The sequence below is a fragment of the Macrobrachium nipponense genome, chromosome 47 (genome assembly GCF_015104395.2).
Source record: "Macrobrachium nipponense isolate FS-2020 chromosome 47, ASM1510439v2, whole genome shotgun sequence".
NCBI classification, from domain to species: Eukaryota; Metazoa; Arthropoda; class Malacostraca; order Decapoda; family Palaemonidae; genus Macrobrachium; species Macrobrachium nipponense.
The window spans coordinates 27,246,643-27,264,622 of NC_087222.1; the positions used below are offsets into that span (position 1 = coordinate 27,246,643).

At 37.3% G+C, this 17,980-nt stretch overlaps 1 protein-coding gene across 4 annotated transcripts; it reads right to left on the minus strand.

Moving 5' to 3' along the window:
• Nucleotides 1–984: 984 nt before the first annotated feature.
• On the minus strand, nt 985–15,313 carry LOC135204820 (GTP-binding protein SAR1b-like). 4 transcript variants are annotated; one of them, XM_064235010.1, is made up of 6 exons: nt 15,210–15,313; nt 6,797–6,855; nt 5,310–5,429; nt 4,723–4,880; nt 3,558–3,701; nt 985–2,401 (listed from the first exon to the last, which is right to left on the minus strand). In XM_064235010.1, exons 2-6 carry the CDS (start codon nt 6,837–6,839, stop codon nt 2,285–2,287), a joined length of 582 nt encoding a protein of 193 aa, XP_064091080.1. In that variant the 5' UTR covers nt 6,840–6,855; nt 15,210–15,313; the 3' UTR covers nt 985–2,284. The 4 variants fall into 4 exon arrangements, with proteins under 4 accessions (XP_064091080.1, XP_064091081.1, XP_064091079.1 ...); XM_064235011.1 differs by lacking the exon at nt 15,210–15,313 and adding an exon at nt 14,634–15,011; XM_064235009.1 differs by lacking the exon at nt 15,210–15,313 and adding an exon at nt 13,048–13,067.
• Between the last annotated feature and the right edge of the window lie 2,667 nt (nt 15,314–17,980).

Sequence of the window (17,980 nt, forward strand, 5' to 3'; positions counted from 1 at the left end):
ATTAACACATTAGGAGGAAGATATTAAAACCCATCAGTACAGTGCAGTATAAGTTAGCCAAAAATGTCAAGAGATATTAATTTGCAGCCAACAAATCTCTTAGTTTTCATGACTGCTAATATCATCATCATCACTCTTTGAAGGTTAATTTTTTATGCAATAAAGTTGGCAAGTTCTTGGTGTCTTGGTCTCCTGATGTGGGACAACTTTAAGGAATCTTGGTCTGTTGAGAGACCCAATAGCAAATGATTTTCAGAGAATGTACATGTGCAAAATTTAGTACCTCCTTTCTTGAGAAGGTGACCTAAAACTTAAGGACAAGCAGGAGGAAACTGTTCTCGCCAGCTTTACATCGGCATTAAAAATGTGTAGTTCACTAAGAACCAAGAGGGCAATCATTTTATGAGTGCAAAAACAACTGCTTATGTCGCTCGAGAGAACGTGGAATACCACTCCGACAAGAGGTTAGGTATTCCGTAGTATGCTCTGCCCCTCATTGGTGACAGCAAGGGAGAGAAAGGTGCTTACTTAGCCCACAGGTTGTTTTCCATACTTTGAATTGACTTGCAAACTTTAATCCACAGCAGATAAAATGTCAAGTGATAAAAGCTCTTCTGAAGGGTATCTACCACAAAGTTTGTCATCTTACCCAGAACACCATTTAAATTAGTTAGTCTAAAAGCACTTTGTATAAATAACCTTGATAAAATTGTACTTCTGGTGGAATAGGGCCAAATTTATTGAAAACCAAATGGAAGTGTGTCATTAACTGAAGTTTCTACCCACTATACAAATAAGACAATCTGACATCTTACCAATAACAAATGTTGCAATTATAAACAAAACACGACAAAAGAATATAACATGATCACTTTACAAGTCATAACACAAAGACATCTCGGTTCAACATTCTTAGTGAAAGTGTCTGAAAATATTGATGTCATACTACTAGTACACAAACCAAGGGTGTATCAAAATTCCACATTCTCACCATATTTTATTATATAAAGATTTATTTCAACAGAACTTATTGAAGTGAAAATGGCATTTTACATTACTCGAAAAGGAAATTGACCTTACTCTCCAAGCTTCGTATCTAACTGTAGAAGCAGCACATGAAGTTAAAACTTAAATCTAAGACCTCAACTTTTCACGAAATAAATACAAACGTGGCTTGATGCAATTTTTTTCTTTTTGAAAGGGTCTGAATGGAGCGCTGAGGACCGACACACAACGTACAGGATTTTTAAAATTTCCCTGAAGTATTATCGACACCTAATCCAAATAAAAAGCCAAGTTTAATTTCCTTAAAGGTTGAACATCTAAATACAATGAAAATTAGTCATAAATAATCCCCTGGTCCTAATACAATAAAACCGAACTTCTCCGAAGGTTAACATCTAATCCTAATAAAAAAAAAAATTGATGAACTGCATCAAAGAGGGGCACCATAGATCCTGCAAACAGATGATTTTTATTCATATTTCAACAACTGTACCCAGCATATTTCCACACTATAAAGTTTCCAAAACTTACTTGGGTATTCACTGAGTAAACTGTAGTATATGTATATAAAAGTCCTACAAAGAACATTTCAATTAAAAAAAATAACTTTGATCCAATGATTTGCTAAAATAGGGTGTTTCACGTTTCACGAGAATAATACTAGCACTTTCAATCTCAACTAAAAGAATGATGATTACAAAACGGGGAATGGAGACCTGTGTGTACATAGGTATGGGAAAGGGAGAGGAGAGAGAGAAGGAGAACGCAGTGTTCGGAAAAGGTCAGGGAAGGATGGAGACTCCAGCCTAAGGCGGAGGTCACAAAGCGACACATACAAAACAAAGGTTTTCCGTTTTCCTTCTGCTTCCAACAACAACGAAGAAGAATCCACTCTTATATTTACTTTTCCATCTCGAGAACGGTTAACATAAATATAACAGCTGGCATCCGCGGATTCTTTCATTTTTTTTTTTTTCAACTTGTCTGCAAACGCTGCATCCACAAAAGCAGCAACTAGTTTTTTTTTTAATTCATTTATCTTATACTTTAAAAGGTTTTAACACTTTCGTGGGATAAAGAGCATGATGGCGAAAATTCCAAACAAATAATGTTTCTCTCCTTTGTCACCCAGCGTTCCAGTGTCTCTGATAAAGAAGAAAACTCACTGTCGATGACTAAGGATCAAAAAGCTTGCTTGCTTGTGGGCGGACTTCACAAATCCGCTTGTGATCAACTTTCGGCCATCATCCCCTGAACCGCCACCAACTTCCAGGGATTTTTAATCGATGTAGTTGGCAATCCACCGGAAGCCTTCTCCGTATCCTTGCCTTTTGAGTACCGAACACATGAATAGTTCTAGAGGACGCCCTGGGAGCTCACTGCGGGGAACTTTACTCTGGAAAGGAATGGAAACTCACTTAATAATGAATTACAGAGAGAACAGAATACATATGGAATTTAGTACAAAGGCCAATCGCTGGGACCTATGAGGTCGTTCAGCGCTGAAACAGAAATTGTCAGTAAAAAGGTGGAACGTCAGATGGAAGAATGAATATGCAGCACAAGGAACGACAGGGTTGCAGCTGCCGCAATGAATCTCAAGTAATGCCTACAGTGCGCCACATGAAGTGCCACAATTTGCATAAATCAGTGACTATAGCTGGTTCACTTAAGGTAGATTCTTCGGTGAGCCCTTTGCCTACAAGACGTTTGTTTGGCGGCCGCTGATTGGCTGAGAGCTGCCTACCTCCCGACACTATCGAATCGGCGGCTGCCAAACAAACGTCTCTTAAGCATAGGGCTCATCCAAGAATCTACCTTAAGTGAACCAGCTATAGTAGTTACAATAGACCACCAGGTTATGTTCAATAGGGGGAAAACTAGTATCGAAGTACAAATTGTAGAATTTTATGAAGCCAAGGCTGAATAAACATGAGAGAGAGCCTTTAATTTACCAAGACCTCTAAGTATAGCATACAACAGGCTATACATAATTCCACAATGGGACAGGGTTTAATGACTTTATAGGTAATGAAAGAGAACACATTTCCAAGTTGCAACAAATATTTACAACTTCAATAAGATACGTAACTGAATATTTGTTCAAAAATTTGGATGCTGTAAGAACTCGAAAGATTAGGCAAGTAGAAATAAATGAATAGATATGCAAATTGAAATTAAATATTACTCTTACCTCTTTGGCCTGAAGGCTAACCTTAAAACTAGTCTTCAGAAATGTAAAAATCAATAATATAGATGTGAGAGGCCAGTTGCAAAAGGTTAACTATGCTATTTGTAATGTATGTGGTATATAGCTATCAAGACTAGTGGAGCCACCAAACGGAGTTGCACCGAATCAATTGTTAGGAGAGGGTTAAAGAAAGTAAGATGGAAAGATATAATTCAGAGAGGTCCAGTTAAGGTGATGAAAGAGGTCGCGCAACTAGGGGCCGAAGAGAGACTGCAAAGAAACTCGAGTTACGCCTACAGCGTGCCACACAGGGAAAACCAGACTTAAGTACAAGGTAGGAGTTGAATTCGCGACAACTTACCTTTCCTGTGGTTTGTCCAAAGAGGCCAAAGTAGTGTCTGAACTCGTCTTCTGATGCAGCCCCCGGGATATCGATCTTGTTCCCCAAAATTACGATAGGTACGTTAGATAGCTGGTCGTCTGTTAACAGAGAATCCAGTTCGGCCTGGGGAAGGAAAAATACATATGTTGGTGTTAAATGATGCCATATAGTGCTCTGTACTGAGCTAATACCTTTCATGCTTGATTAAGACAAAGTTAAATTTGTCATTTATTTATCCGTTTAATAAATGATCTCTTCATCTTTGGAAACTTGAATCAATGGTCCCTATTTTCCAATTATAATAATAATACCAATTATCACCTCACAATGATGGCTATACAGTACAACTTGATCAAACTCACCTACCTTGAGTGGCGCTTAGCTATCATAAGAAGGGGAAATTCTAATTCTACCCAAAATGATGTACTATAATATTCATTGCAACACCATTAAAAACACATCCACTTTCCTAGCTAGAATCAATACATACCAAGACTTACTATATACAGTGGTCCCCCAGTATTCTCTGGGGATGCGTACCAGAACAACCCCCCCCATGAATAGTTAGAACCAGCGAATAGTTGGAACCCCTATGAAAACGCTGAAAACAGCCTGTTTTGTCAGTTAAAACTCAAGAAAAACCCACAAAAAATGTTAATGTACTAGGTTTTTTTAATAGTTCAATCACAAAAAGTGCATTTTATGATGAAATTGATAAAAAAACAGGAATTTGTGGATCTTTCTCATAGAAAAATACTGCGAATATGTGAATTTTCCGCGAATAATGTGGGGAAACGTTCCCCGAGAGAAATCCGCGAATACGGGTGGTCCACTGTAAGTGGAATACTTTCATCAATCAAGTGCCTTATCATTATGATACAAGTTTAACAAGAATGAGGGATTTGTTCTCAAATGTGGTGAAATTTACGAGTTGATAAAGAGTTTAAGCAGCTGGACAGTTCCTTGAAAAGGACCCAACAGGAACAATTATTATTCACGGGGCGTATCATCATTATGACAAATTTAATGAGAGGGGATGTTGCAAAGAACCTTATGTAATGCCAAGTGCACCACATGAAGTTTACTGACAGTACTACAACCCTATGGAGGGCACAGAAAGTGAGCCCTAGCGCCAACCACACACCTTTGATTCGGCAAATCGGTCTCTGTCGGCTGCATCTATAAGGAAGACGATGGCATCTACGGCAGGGAAGTAGTCCTTCCACACTCTTCGTGCTTGGTGATGGCCACCCAGATCGAAGGTTGTGAATTTAATCTGTCCTATGCTCAATTCTTCTGATGCTGTGGGATGGAAAGACCAGAAAAGTTTATAAAGTTACAGATCAATATATTACCAATGTATTATTCAACTCATTTTATCCAAAGTTCTCTAAAATTATAGATCAATAAACAGCGATTGTATTATTCAAGCTAGTTTTCCCATATTTATTCACAATACACAAATGTGACGTGCAAATTCTGGCGTGACACTAAACATAGGGCTAGTCCATGCTGTAAGAATTGCAAAACATTTCAGAGCCATGGAAATTATTATTAAGCAGGAAATATTCAACATTTCAAGTCTTAAATCAAGCAGTTTTTAAGTGTATGACAACCAAATCGAGACAGTGTTCACCATTTCAATCTAAATTCATGCAGTTTTAAGTATCTGAAGACCAAATTAAGTCAAACTTTGAGAGTACTAGAGTGGTTCAAACGCAAGATACCTACTTGGATGAAGAGTGGGAACGTGCTGAGCCATGCGGTCATCTTTCAACATGTGTAACAACGTTGTCTTTCCAGCATTGTCAAGACCCAAGAATAGCAGCTTACCGCTCTTCTTCCACAGACCTGCCAGCCAAGAGGAGCCATCAAGAGAAGCGTTAGAACATAAAAAGTGCATAAAAAGTTTGATAAACAACATAAAACGAGCGTACGATTGTTAATCGGTTCTGGATATGACACCGCGACAAAAAATGAGAATCTGGAAGTGAAAAAGCCTTAGGCCTAACTGAATGGCTGGCGGGTCGAGCTAAACAAAAGTTAGTAGAAGAGACTGACAGTCAATGAATTAAATTTTTTTTTAATACAATGTTAGTAAGGCACTGTGCACCATACATATACGTACAAGACACCACCCTACTTATCAAGATTCAACTTACTTTTATAGTAAATCAACTAACTTATATAGTAAAAATAACTTTTATGGTAAAAATAAACACTCCCCTCTGCCAATCTACTTTAAAGTTTGTTCTGCATGCCTATTCCGTACATACAATGACGCATTGCGTTTTTGGATTAAAAAACTTGAAAAGTTCTGTACTGACTTGAAGTAACCAACGTACAAACAAACAAATGGCCTTCTGGAATGTAACAGATTAGTAAGGAAGTAGTCAGTCTTAAAAATGAAAATATCGCCTAGATGACATAGTCTCTCCCTCAAATGTAACTCCAGGATCTTTAAGATCTTTCAAGACAGGAAAACATCTGGCCTATTATGTCGGAGTCACTTACATAGAGTGGTGTCCATCAGTCATATTCAATCCTACAAGATTCTCATTAACACGAAAAGACAGATATTGAAAGCAAGGCCATCTAGCTCCAACCTCCTGGGAACTCACATATATTCATTTGTACAGGTGTAATCCAATGCTCCTCTTTCAACTGAGTGAGTAAGGTTCTCTTTCCAGCCTTATCAAGGCCCATAAATAGGCACCGCAACTTTGGCGTCACAAGGCCTTAGTAATGGGAAGTATAATGTGAAGTAGATAATAAAAAGGTACCTATTCCTGACCCAATTTTAGCCCAAACAGATTTTACAAATTAAAATGATAAAACAATGATGACTTCTGGAGTTCTTGATGTAAATTATATTACTTGAGAGTATTATAACATGACATTAAAATACTAAACACATTTTATAATAGTATATATATACACACTATGAATAAATTATTAGATGGTGGAAAGTAAGTTGGAATAGAGCGAATATGGAAGGAGGTACAGTAAAAGGAACAAAAGGGGTTGCAGCTAGGGGGCTGAAGTTACATAAAAAAAAAAAAAAAAAAAAAAAAAACTGAAGTGCCTATAGTGCACTGCATGAGGCGCACTGGAGACAGAATCAACTTCAGGAATGTCCCTGAATTAGTGGAAAAATATCCATGAGAGAGAGAGAGAGAGAGAGAGAGAGAGAGAGAGAGAGAGAGAGAGAGACTCACCCAAATATCCCAGCACACCAGTAATCCAATCCCACAGGAACATTATGGTAACAAGAGAACTGAAAAAGAACAAAAAACACAATTAAATTCAAAGACATTACAGACATTTGTATAAAACTAAAACATGAAAACATCACATAAATATTATAATGAGTCCCTCAAATGAAATCCCAGATCTTACAAGATGGGGAGAGCATCTGTCCTATTAAGTCAGGAAAACGTATGTCCTCTTAATGTTGCAAGTTACGTAACGATACTGAACATCTGTCGAGTTCCATCACCTGGGTGCTGCAATACGCTTGTATCGGCAGACGGTATTATCCAGTCATGCTGTGACAGTGCATTTTTCTTTATTCCCAAGGGTTTCAGTTAAACATGGAGTTGAAATATACATACTCCTGACTATGGAATGAATAAATAAAATTCTACGAGTGTTAACTCTGTGAACATTAACATCTCTAACAATTAACCGACTATGATGTACAAGATAATGAACCTGTCCACAGCATGTCCCTGATTAGAAGATAAACTATCACCAATTTTGTTTCGAAAGCCAAAGGACACTTCCCTTGAGAAATTAAAAGGTCTTGGTTTGCATAGCTTTTGTAGACAATTCAATATTCCTTTTATGTTTGTTTGTTTGTATAGTGTTTTTATGTTGCATGGAACCAGTGGTTATTCAGCAACGGGACCAATGGCTTTATGTGACTTACGAACCACGTCGAGAGTGAACTTATATCACCAGAAACACACATCTCTAACCCCTCAGTTGAATGCCCGAGATGTTCCTTTTTTAAATTGCAATTTTTGAAGTACATCATGCTTCCTAGCACAAGCAATCTCCATCCTCTCACTAATTCCTTCTGGCTATGCTTTCAATCTTAAAGAAGTTGTTTGTCTATACTTTTACTGATAATGAAATATGGATGAAAAAGGACACCTACTTTTCTCGATCTAAAAAAGCTTCTTTAGTTGTTAAAACAACATCTGCAATTATGGTACGGTGTTCAGGTTTCAATTTCTTCCGTGGGAATTTATAAATTGTTGAAGACTGTATAAACTATAACTTCCTAATAATAATAAAGTCAGAACCACTGTCACAACCACAATGTGCTCAACTACTGAACCTTCAAATGTACTTCATGTGCTTGTTACGTAACATCTCTATTACGTAAATTCTTATCAACATGGTCAGGGGTAGCTTATCAGAACAAGGTTGGAAATTAATGTCAAAAGTAAACAAAAATGGAGCTATGTATGTACCCTTTTCCCTGGTATCTTGAGGAATTCTACAATTGTTTTAAAACGTTCTACAATGTTTGACATTGTAATACCACACAGCTAAACCTCATGTAATACACAGCTAAACCTCACAGGTACTATTGCAGTACACAAGAGTTTATCAAAGCATTTCAACAATGTTTTTTGCAGATATGAATCAGTAACAATCATTGATAATGTTGATAAGAGACTTGTACTCCACATTACAAACAAACAAATCGACATTGCAAATACACACACTGTACAGATTATTGATATTGTAGTTTCTAAAACTAAAGTTAACAGATTTTTGACTGGGAAGAGGAGCTTTGCTAGAAAATCATTGGTAAGGATGGGTAACAATTTTCAAAATTTCTTACAAATGGTGGCAGTCCTTAGTTATTGCCAGGGGTTCCATTCTCATGTGTAGTGTGTGTGTGTGTGTGTTGATAAGTGAAAACTACCATTAACCGAAACTTTATGTGCCATAAAACTGGTTCGCCATTAACCAAGTCCGCCGTTAACCGGGAACTGCCTGTATAAACATTCTTCGTGGAAAATTTGCCTATTCGCTATACTACATATTTTTCACAGAGAAATATTCACTCTTACTGTATTTTTCCTGACAAAATGTGCTTTGTGTGACAAAACTATCAAAATAAACAGGTACTTACAAGCATTTATATTTTTTGGTGGTGTTGGGTGTTCTAAGCATTTTTTAAAGAGGTTTTAAGCATTCACACATTTTAACGAATCAAGGGGGAGTTGCGGTTCCTACCGTCACAAATCTGGGGGGTTTACTGTTTAGCAAAACGAACTTCCCTTTCTAACCTATAACACTTATAATTATCTGCCCTAAATTATGCCCCTAACAAACAAGTTAAGGTCAGACTAAGGTACTCGAACATTACACTGAAAGATTAAAGTTCCCAGAGATTAGATTAGGTATGCAATCTATTTTTGTTAAGAAATCAGACTGAAAATGACAATTTTAATATGCCATTTGCCCTAAGTTGGGTAATATACTCTTCAGTCAATTATAAAGTTAAAAATGCCAGTTCTTCACTACATCTTAGTGCTAACTACAATTTGAAAGGATTTTGGCATATTACATTCAGTAACTAGGATATATTTGGCATGGTTTGGGCATACATGTTTCATTGTCTTAAAATTGACTATAATACCCTAAAACATATTTATAGTTATTTGTGAATCTAAAAAAAGTATGTATACAGTAACAGCATTTTTTTCAGACTGGCAAATTTTTATACGTATCTTTATATTAATCAAAAGATAGACCTATTCATAAGGAACAAGTCCACCAAAGGGGCCACTGACTTGAAATTCAAGCTTCCAAAGAATATTACGGCGTTCATTAGGAAGTAAGAGGAGGTAAAGGGAAATACAGAAAGAGAAGAGACCTCACTAATTAAAAAAAGGAATAAATGAATAAATCGTTAAGTGTTTTGTGACTGTACAAAATACCACAAACTGAAAACATATCTCAAGCAGGTTAAGATAAAAGCTCCCAATCTGCAAAAATCTCACATCCTCATTGTAGACATAAGGTTATGATTCATATCACTGGTTTAGCTAAAATTGGTGCATTGAAAAAGTGGGAAATGGTGCTCAAACAGAACAAATAAGTAAATCTGTGAGTTCGACCAAGCCATTAAGTCATCCTACAACAGATCTTTTCATAGATGGCATTGCTTTAATAACAGGAAATTTCCTAAAATTAAAATTTGAATAATATGAGGACTGCGTCCAACTTTTGAAGTGCTGCCTTTATTGTGTGGTTCAGTATCACAATTTCTCAACCAAGAAATTACATAAATTATTTTATTTTCCTCAATTTCTCCTGCATTATAAATACTTCCCACTTAGCCACGCGGAGGAAAGGTCGACAACCAGTGTTCCCAGAAGATCAAATAACTTTCTGCTGTGTGGGGGGTATATAAGGACTCCTCTCTCTACTACCTGCCCTAGCAACTGATCTTGCCTGCCAAAGACATTCCTCCTGCCAGGAATGCACCTGGCTGACAGTTTGACAGCTCGATGAGCCGCCCACTTGTGCATCTGCCTTGCCAACTGACAAGAGGTGAAAGGAGACCAACTCCAATGCTTGTAAGTTGATGCCAGTACATTCATGTTGCCTCTCATCAATACTACTGAGTAAACCACCAATTGCCTTAGGAATTCATTTGGGACTGGCTACCGCTCGCATTTCTAAAATGATGTACAGATGTTCGCCCTCTGTCCACAAACCTGAAGCATATGTGATGCTAAGGTGTGCACACCACCCGCCCCTTGATGTGGTATCTAAAAACAGACGCACATCTGGAGGGTGAAAGCTGAAAGACAACTGTTGCAAGGAGGCTCCTGTCATCCTTCCTAGCCAGGGCTGGATGGCCCCACCAGAAACAGGACACAAAAGTTTGGACATGGATAACTTCACTACCCCGAAGCGTTTTGAAGATGTCGAAGTGGATCGGTGTCCTGGCTATCACACGTACGTCTCTTCTAACCTACCTTTCAGAATGAGAGAGAGGAGAGAGAGAAAAAAAAATCAAATTCATAGACCCATACGGTTTCAGAACTCAGTCGAACTTTGTCTCAAAATGAGAGATGACATCATGTCGCATCTTCTTGAGACCAGTTAGCAGAAAGGTTGGTGCTCTAATGTGAGTGTCTCGTAGCTTTTGACTTTTCACATCAGCAATCCTGAACTCTGCCCTTTCATCCTTGCATAAAACAGCAGTGATGAAGTTCGCAAGTGTGTTCAACCAGAAGTTGAGCCAGGATGCAGCCTACATGGAAGCCATGGCGACTGAATTTTGGCTCCAGACTATTGGAGTCTCCTAAGGAAGGCCATTTGTCAATTCAAAGACTAACGAGTTCGGATACAGGGAAGGAGAATGAGCATTCTCAATGCAGAATTCATTCTAGCGTATAAATGGCACGGAAAGGGCTTGCAATGAGAAATATTCTTAAATACAAAGCAACGGTGTATATATTCCCACAGGGACAAATTTAGGTTATTTTCTACAATGGCCCAAGAATTGCTTAAACGCCACTTCTGTCAGTAGTTACCTTACAAACATCCATTGCCAATGATGCTCACGTTATAGTTTTAGAGCATTACCCTACACATAAGACTACACTTGCCTAAAAAGGCTAATTAGTCATATGGAGTGAAAGCCAGCCACATGTGCACCTTTTTCAGAATGACAAACATTCAACTGCAAATCAATATCTTTTTTACATTACAACATATTTACTATAAAATTATGCAGAGAAAAATGCAAATACCATGAAATGTTCAGGATTAGTGGTCGAGATGGTCTTGCAGTTTGTTAAAAGTGATAGAATTTTAAAAGTTTGGATACTGTAGGCTTATCTAGCATTACTGATAAAGGCTTAGCTACAAATATTTTCTTCTGTAGTTTTTTTGGTAACACTTTTGATAGAAATTTGACTGAAATTAACAATTTTACATGTTTGTCCTAACCCATTATTCCATAACTTCCCTAAAGTGTTGCATCCTGACAAAAACATCCCCTTGACCAACAGATCAATTACAACCTTGTAGAACTGCACACTAATACTGCTCCCCCTCTAGTTTGGCAACTACCATTTTTACATGAAAAATTGGCACCAAGTTCAGTAGCAGGCCCTCGGGGAAAAACAAAATCTAACAAAAGAGGGTAAATATATTACAATACTATACTATATAAAAACAAAAACAAAATGTGGTAGATATTCTGGTAAAACTGCAGACTACTACTGTGCCCCTCGAGTTTGGTTACTAACATTTCACTGACGAAATGGGTACAGAGCTTAGCACCAGCCCCTTGGGGATGAACTTAAAAAAAAGCAAGATGGAATATACCATAAACAAACAAAAGGTGGTAAATATTCTGGCCTGCGACTGGCAGGAATTTGACAGCAGTAGTAGGCCAGTCAGTAGTTTAACCTCCCAACCTTACCCAAGGTGAAATATCCTATCTAGTCGGAGGAATACTAGCCTAACTTGAAATTAGGAGAAACAGACTTGCATTAAGAAAGACTAGCCTACGGGTTACAAGTAATAAAAGAAAACTTATATAGGGTAAACAACAGAGTGGACTGGCCAACTCGCCGACTACCGCGGTTTTGGCCACCCTCCGAAAAAGTACTTTAACACGTCCTGACACCAGAGATGGTCATCAGTCATGAGTTGTTGGTGGTGATAACAGGAGCTAAAGACCTCTACTCTCCTTTCGAAGTAAGTACTTTCTTCAAAGTTAGAAATTAAGGCCATATTTTAAGATTTAAACAGAGGGCAACGAAAAGTGTGGCCAATGCAGTGCACACTACCACAAAACGCTTTCGAAGTTTTTACTTGCAACTCCAAATATTTCAAAGATTGATGCCATTTCGATGTTTGCGGAGTCGCTTGTGTCAACAAACTTCCCATTTTCTGTGCTAAATCCGCACACCACTTGTATCCATAGACGCTGGGGCACTTTCATCACAACAATCGTAAACCAGACCTCTAACCAGGACTTATTCATACTTATTCAAGGGGACTACGGCATTCTTTGCGACGATTTGCGCTCTTAAATTGTTTATCAGTGCTGCCAATTGGAATGTGTTTAACCTCCTAACTGGGTATAGCTTACACAAAACCGGGGAAATAAGTGAAATTAGCATATCTATTTGTAGTATATACACATATTACAGCAATTTTATCATTACTGCATTACTATGACAACTAGAATTCATGGAAACAGTTTGTAAATGCATCGGCGTATGTGAAGCTCCACTAGATTGGCAACGATGAGTTTTTTTGCCGTCCTCTGCTCGTATGTATTTCAGAAATATCTAATTTTTTTAGGTTAATTTGGTTGCAAAAAAGGGATAATAGACATAAATTAAATAAACATTTTGAAGTACAGTTAAACTAAATAATGAGTAAAGTAAACAATTAAGGGAATAAAGCTTTGCACCTCATAAACAGTGTACGTAGTCGTCTGCTGCTCGTAACCGTGTTTGAGTGAGTGCTTAGGAACCAGGAACAGCAACGTGGTTCAACTGCAATGTGGAGTGAATTAAGACCAAACTGTGTATAATTACAATCAAAAAAGCGCTGTGGAGTTTCAGTTGTGATGGCAGTAAGGATAAAACCACCAAATAGGGTAAAAAACCGCATGGTACAGGGGGTGGACCATGTATGATCAATGTGTACAACCCCAAGAAAAGTACATTATAACGCGTCCTGACACCGGAGTAGAGGTCTTTAGTTCCGTTTCTCACCAACAACAAGTCGCGACTGATGCCCATCTCCGATGGCAGGACGTGTTATAATGTACTTTTTTTGGGGTTGTTCACGTTGATCGTACATGGTCCACCCCCTGTACCATGCGGTTTTTTACCCTACAAGGTAAACATTAATTCAGTTCAAACCATGACTCCGGGAATAAAGTTTCATACTTTCACTAATATAGGTAACAAAATTTTTATTGTGCTGATTACAACTGCAATCTTGAGTAAGATCAATAAACGTTACATATACTATATGCTAACGTTGTTCAAATGAGTGCTGGGAAGGCTGGGAAAGATGGTGGATTGTCCGTGGTTAGACCGGCCAGCCACACGATTGCCGCCATATTGGATTTCAAAACTGCCTGAAAATATATTTTACGAAAAACTCACATGCTTATTTTAGTTTGTATGGGGCTTTCATATATCACAATATGTTGACGAAACTTCAACCTTTTGAATGGTATGCTTCAAGTTGTAATTGTATTCTTGTTTCACCAATTAAATAGAGTGAATATGGCCTGGCCAGCACAATGATGATGGATCGTCTGCAGTTGTTTACCATAAATTGAGAAAAATTGAAAGGAATTGTACAGAAAAGCTCTGCTGGTTGCAGCATTTAGTCAAGCCCATTGGGATTTAACGCAACGTAATATAATTCCTCAAGTTATCTCACCTGTACTGCAATATATATGCCATCTTACATATCCTTCAGTCGAAAACCTTTACTAATAAACCATAGGCAACCTTTGTGCAGAGCTCTTCTGTAGAATTGGGGCGTCCAATTTATTTCCCCGTGTTTAGCACTAGCACCTGGGGGTTACTTACAGTTGAACCCCATAAAATGGTAAATTCTTAATACGTAACCCAAATACTAAAAGAAAATGTAATTTCTAGAGAAATACCCGACGAGTAGTTAGGCTATTACCTAGATTTACCAGTAAAGAGAGAGCGTGAAAAAAAAACCAATGTGGTAAATATCGTAGTCTTCAACTTTACTGAGATAGCCTAGGATAATAAAGATAAATAATACAGGCTACACTAACTTAAACTGGGCAATTAAAACAAGCCTACGAACGATAATTATACTCAACGACCAAGGTTAGGGTAGTTCATAGCCTAAGGTACAGTAGATCTGGATTACCAAAGGGCATGAGGTGCAGAATATAAACCTAGCCTACATTTGCAGGGAGATGGAATCACACAAAAAAACCATAATAAATCTAAACTCATTAAGGACTAATTCCCACCATATTAAAATGTCCTTAATTACCAAATATGGACTCGAGGAAGCTGGAGACGAACTTAATAATTTTTCACTTTTTCCTATAGGTAGCTATATTCGCACTTTAAAAAAACTGAATATAAAGATGAAAGAAGGAAGTTTATTTTAAGACTGGCAAAAGGGGTTAAATATGCGTTAAAGGAGGTTAATTTCGATGTTAATTGAAAGACTTCCGTCGCCACCGGCCACCGCGTCGGCCGATCGCCTCCACACGTCAGGTAAGACCTTCCCTTAAAACTTTCAAAAAAAAACCTTTACAAAAGGGGTCCCAGTGGGTCCTAAACCCTTCAAATTCACACACGGGACCCCTCACGCCCCATTCGAAACGGGAGGGGGAGAGCGCGAAGGGAGGGGCGGGGGAAAGGGCGAAAAGGACGGAAAAACAATAGGCGAAAATTTTGACACTTGGCGATCAGCTGAGAGACAAGACACCGACCCGACCCCCTATCTTCCCTTATTTCACCGCCCGGACGGCCTCAGGGGGGGGCGCCAGCGCCCCGCAGCGTTGAGGGATATATCCCGCCGGAGGGAGAGCGGCCAAAGGGCGTCGCAATGCGCACTTACGCCGTTCAAAACCGTGAGTAGTGGTGGTGGGGTCCGTCGGCACCTCACAGGGGCATTCTTCTACTGCCAACTTCGGCTCATAGGGAGAGGGATCGACGTCGTCACCGCGGGGTGATCCTCTATACTGAGGATCGGAGAGGCCATCGGACCCCTTATAACCTCGGCCTGGTGGTTATAAGGGATGCGATTCTATCTCAAGCCTCTGTTTACCTCTAATAGTTCTATCGTCTATACATCCTGAGTCCAGCTTACTATAAATAAAGAAAACTTTGTCCACCCCGACAATCAATCCTCTATATAAGCGATCATAAATAGAATTTAACCTTTTATAAAAACCTTTACAACCCTATAAAGGACGGAATCCTACTCATGACCTCTATTTATCTACTACGATTCTGTCGTCTATATATCTTCCCTGTTGGAACTTCTGTGACGTAAACACATCCGGGGGTTCGCTCGGGTCGCAACCCCGCGGCTATTCGAATTCCCCGTCCGTAAAAAAACCTTCATAAAATGATAAATATAACATAAATAATAACCCAAATTGTTATAATTACAAACGCACATAACAGATATATCCAATATGATTTAAATTAGAAGTTATATTCACCACTAAATAGGGTTATATACGCTTTAATAAGCGGGGATAAGACGCAGCAGCATACCCGTTGCGTTGTTGTTGTAGCTGGCTAAAGATACGTCAGCTCAGCGCTCGAGACTCGAGTTCTGTTATCAGTGACGTGTTTGCTTTTAAGGGAACAAAAGACGTTGCCCTCTCTCTCTCTCTCTCTCTCTCTCTCTCTCTCTCTCTCTCTCTCTCTCTCAGTGAGATAAAGAAATGAAAAAAGCAAAAACATCTCTGATCATATATATATATATATATATATATATATAATATATATATATATATATATATATATATATATACTGGTTTCAATTACACACAAAGGAAGCATTCTCTTTCTCTTTCTCTGTCTCTCTCTCAGTAAGTAGAGACGAAGAAGTAAAAAAAGCAAAAACATCTCTGAATCATAATACCTACTGGTTTTAATTACGCACAAAGGAAGCAATCTCTCTCTTTCTCTCTCTCTCTCTCAGTAAGTAAAACAGATAAACAAATAATTAAAAAAGCAAAATAATTGAGGGGGAGCACTCTCTCTCAGTGTGTAAAACAGATAAATAAATAAATGATAAAAAAGAGCAAAAGCATCTCTAAATAATTTATACTGGTTTCAAGCAATCCCACCCCACCCCCATCTCTCTTTCTCTGTTAATAAATAGACTGAAATAACTGCCTAGTTTCATTTACGCATAATCAGTAAACACGCATAAAGAGACCAATGCTCTCTCTCTCTCTTTCTTGACGCAGCACAGGCACAGAAATAAACGACTGAGACGCAGATCGAGATCACGAGGCATATATTATAATCTTTTGTTTTGTATTTGCAATTATAACTAACAAATAAATTGGCTTTTGTTCTATCAGGTTATAATAATAATAATAATAATTTTTGTACTTTTAAAAAATAATATATATATATAATATATATATATAGATATATATATATATATATATATATATATATATATATATATATATACACACACACACACACACACACACACACATATATATATATATATATATATAGAGAGAGAGAGAGAGAGAGGATGTTATAAAGCACATAGGAATTTGCACTAATTTCAAACAGTAAAAATATAATTATGTAATAAAGGATTGGAGTCACGAAAACCTCGGTCAAGGTTGTTAACTAGCCTTAGACATTAGACAGTCTATCAGTCTGAAACCAGACAGACTCTGAAGCATCTTTAGACAGTATAAACAAACAAATATAATGAAGTTTGTTAATGAAATATATTTCTATAAGTACCCCATTCAATTCCGTTTTCTATAAGGCCTCTTCATGGACTACCATAACAAATGGAGCAAACATGGTATATTTGACCTCACAAACCCTATATTTAAGGGTCATTTGCATCACAATAGGTCAAATATATATACAGGTCTTCTCAATGACATCTGCAGAGGTCAGAGATGGTCTGGTCATGGCGGGAGAGTTGAGAATAATAAGGTTATTTAAAGATGTTACCCGAGATTTGAAATTAAGGTCTAAATCACGGAGAGAAAAGTGAATATTTCGATTTAAATGTTTCGTTATATTAATTACTGGAAATTTATATCGTCCTTTGAATGCGTTGTATTGTGTGTATTTAATAGCCATATATATATATATATATATATATATATAATATATATATATATATATATATATATATATATTATAATATATATTATATATTATATATATATATTTATATATATATATATATATATATATATATACATACATAAAATGGCGTGAACTGACAAGATGCTCCAGCTATATATATATATATATATATATATATATATATATATATATATATATATATATATCTATATATATATATCTGTATATCTAATAAAAGGAGCCCTAAAAACACAAAATATAAGAGAGAAAAGTACTATATTTCAGAGACTGCTGTCTCTCTCTTCAGGTATATGAATATACCTGAAGAGAGAGACAGCAGTCTCTGAAATATAGTACTTTTCTCTCTATATTTTGGTGTTTTTATGGGCTCCTTTTATTAGATGGAATTCTGTTGTTACAGAACATTTTTACCAGTCATATATATATATATATATATATATATATATATATATATATATATATATATATGTAAAGACTGACTTCTGATTTTATAAATAC

What these genes read in the sequence shown, in the direction of transcription:
- LOC135204820 (XM_064235009.1), bottom strand. An exon ending in TGGTGTGCTGGGATATTTGG is followed by an intron (nt 5,430 to 6,796) that starts GTGAGTCTCTCT and finishes CTTGGCTGGCAG; the next exon opens with GTCTGTGGAAGAAGAGCGGT. An exon ending in TTGGACAAACCACAGGAAAG is followed by an intron (nt 2,402 to 3,557) that starts GTAAGTTGTCGC and finishes ATTCCTTTCCAG; the next exon opens with AGTAAAGTTCCCCGCAGTGA.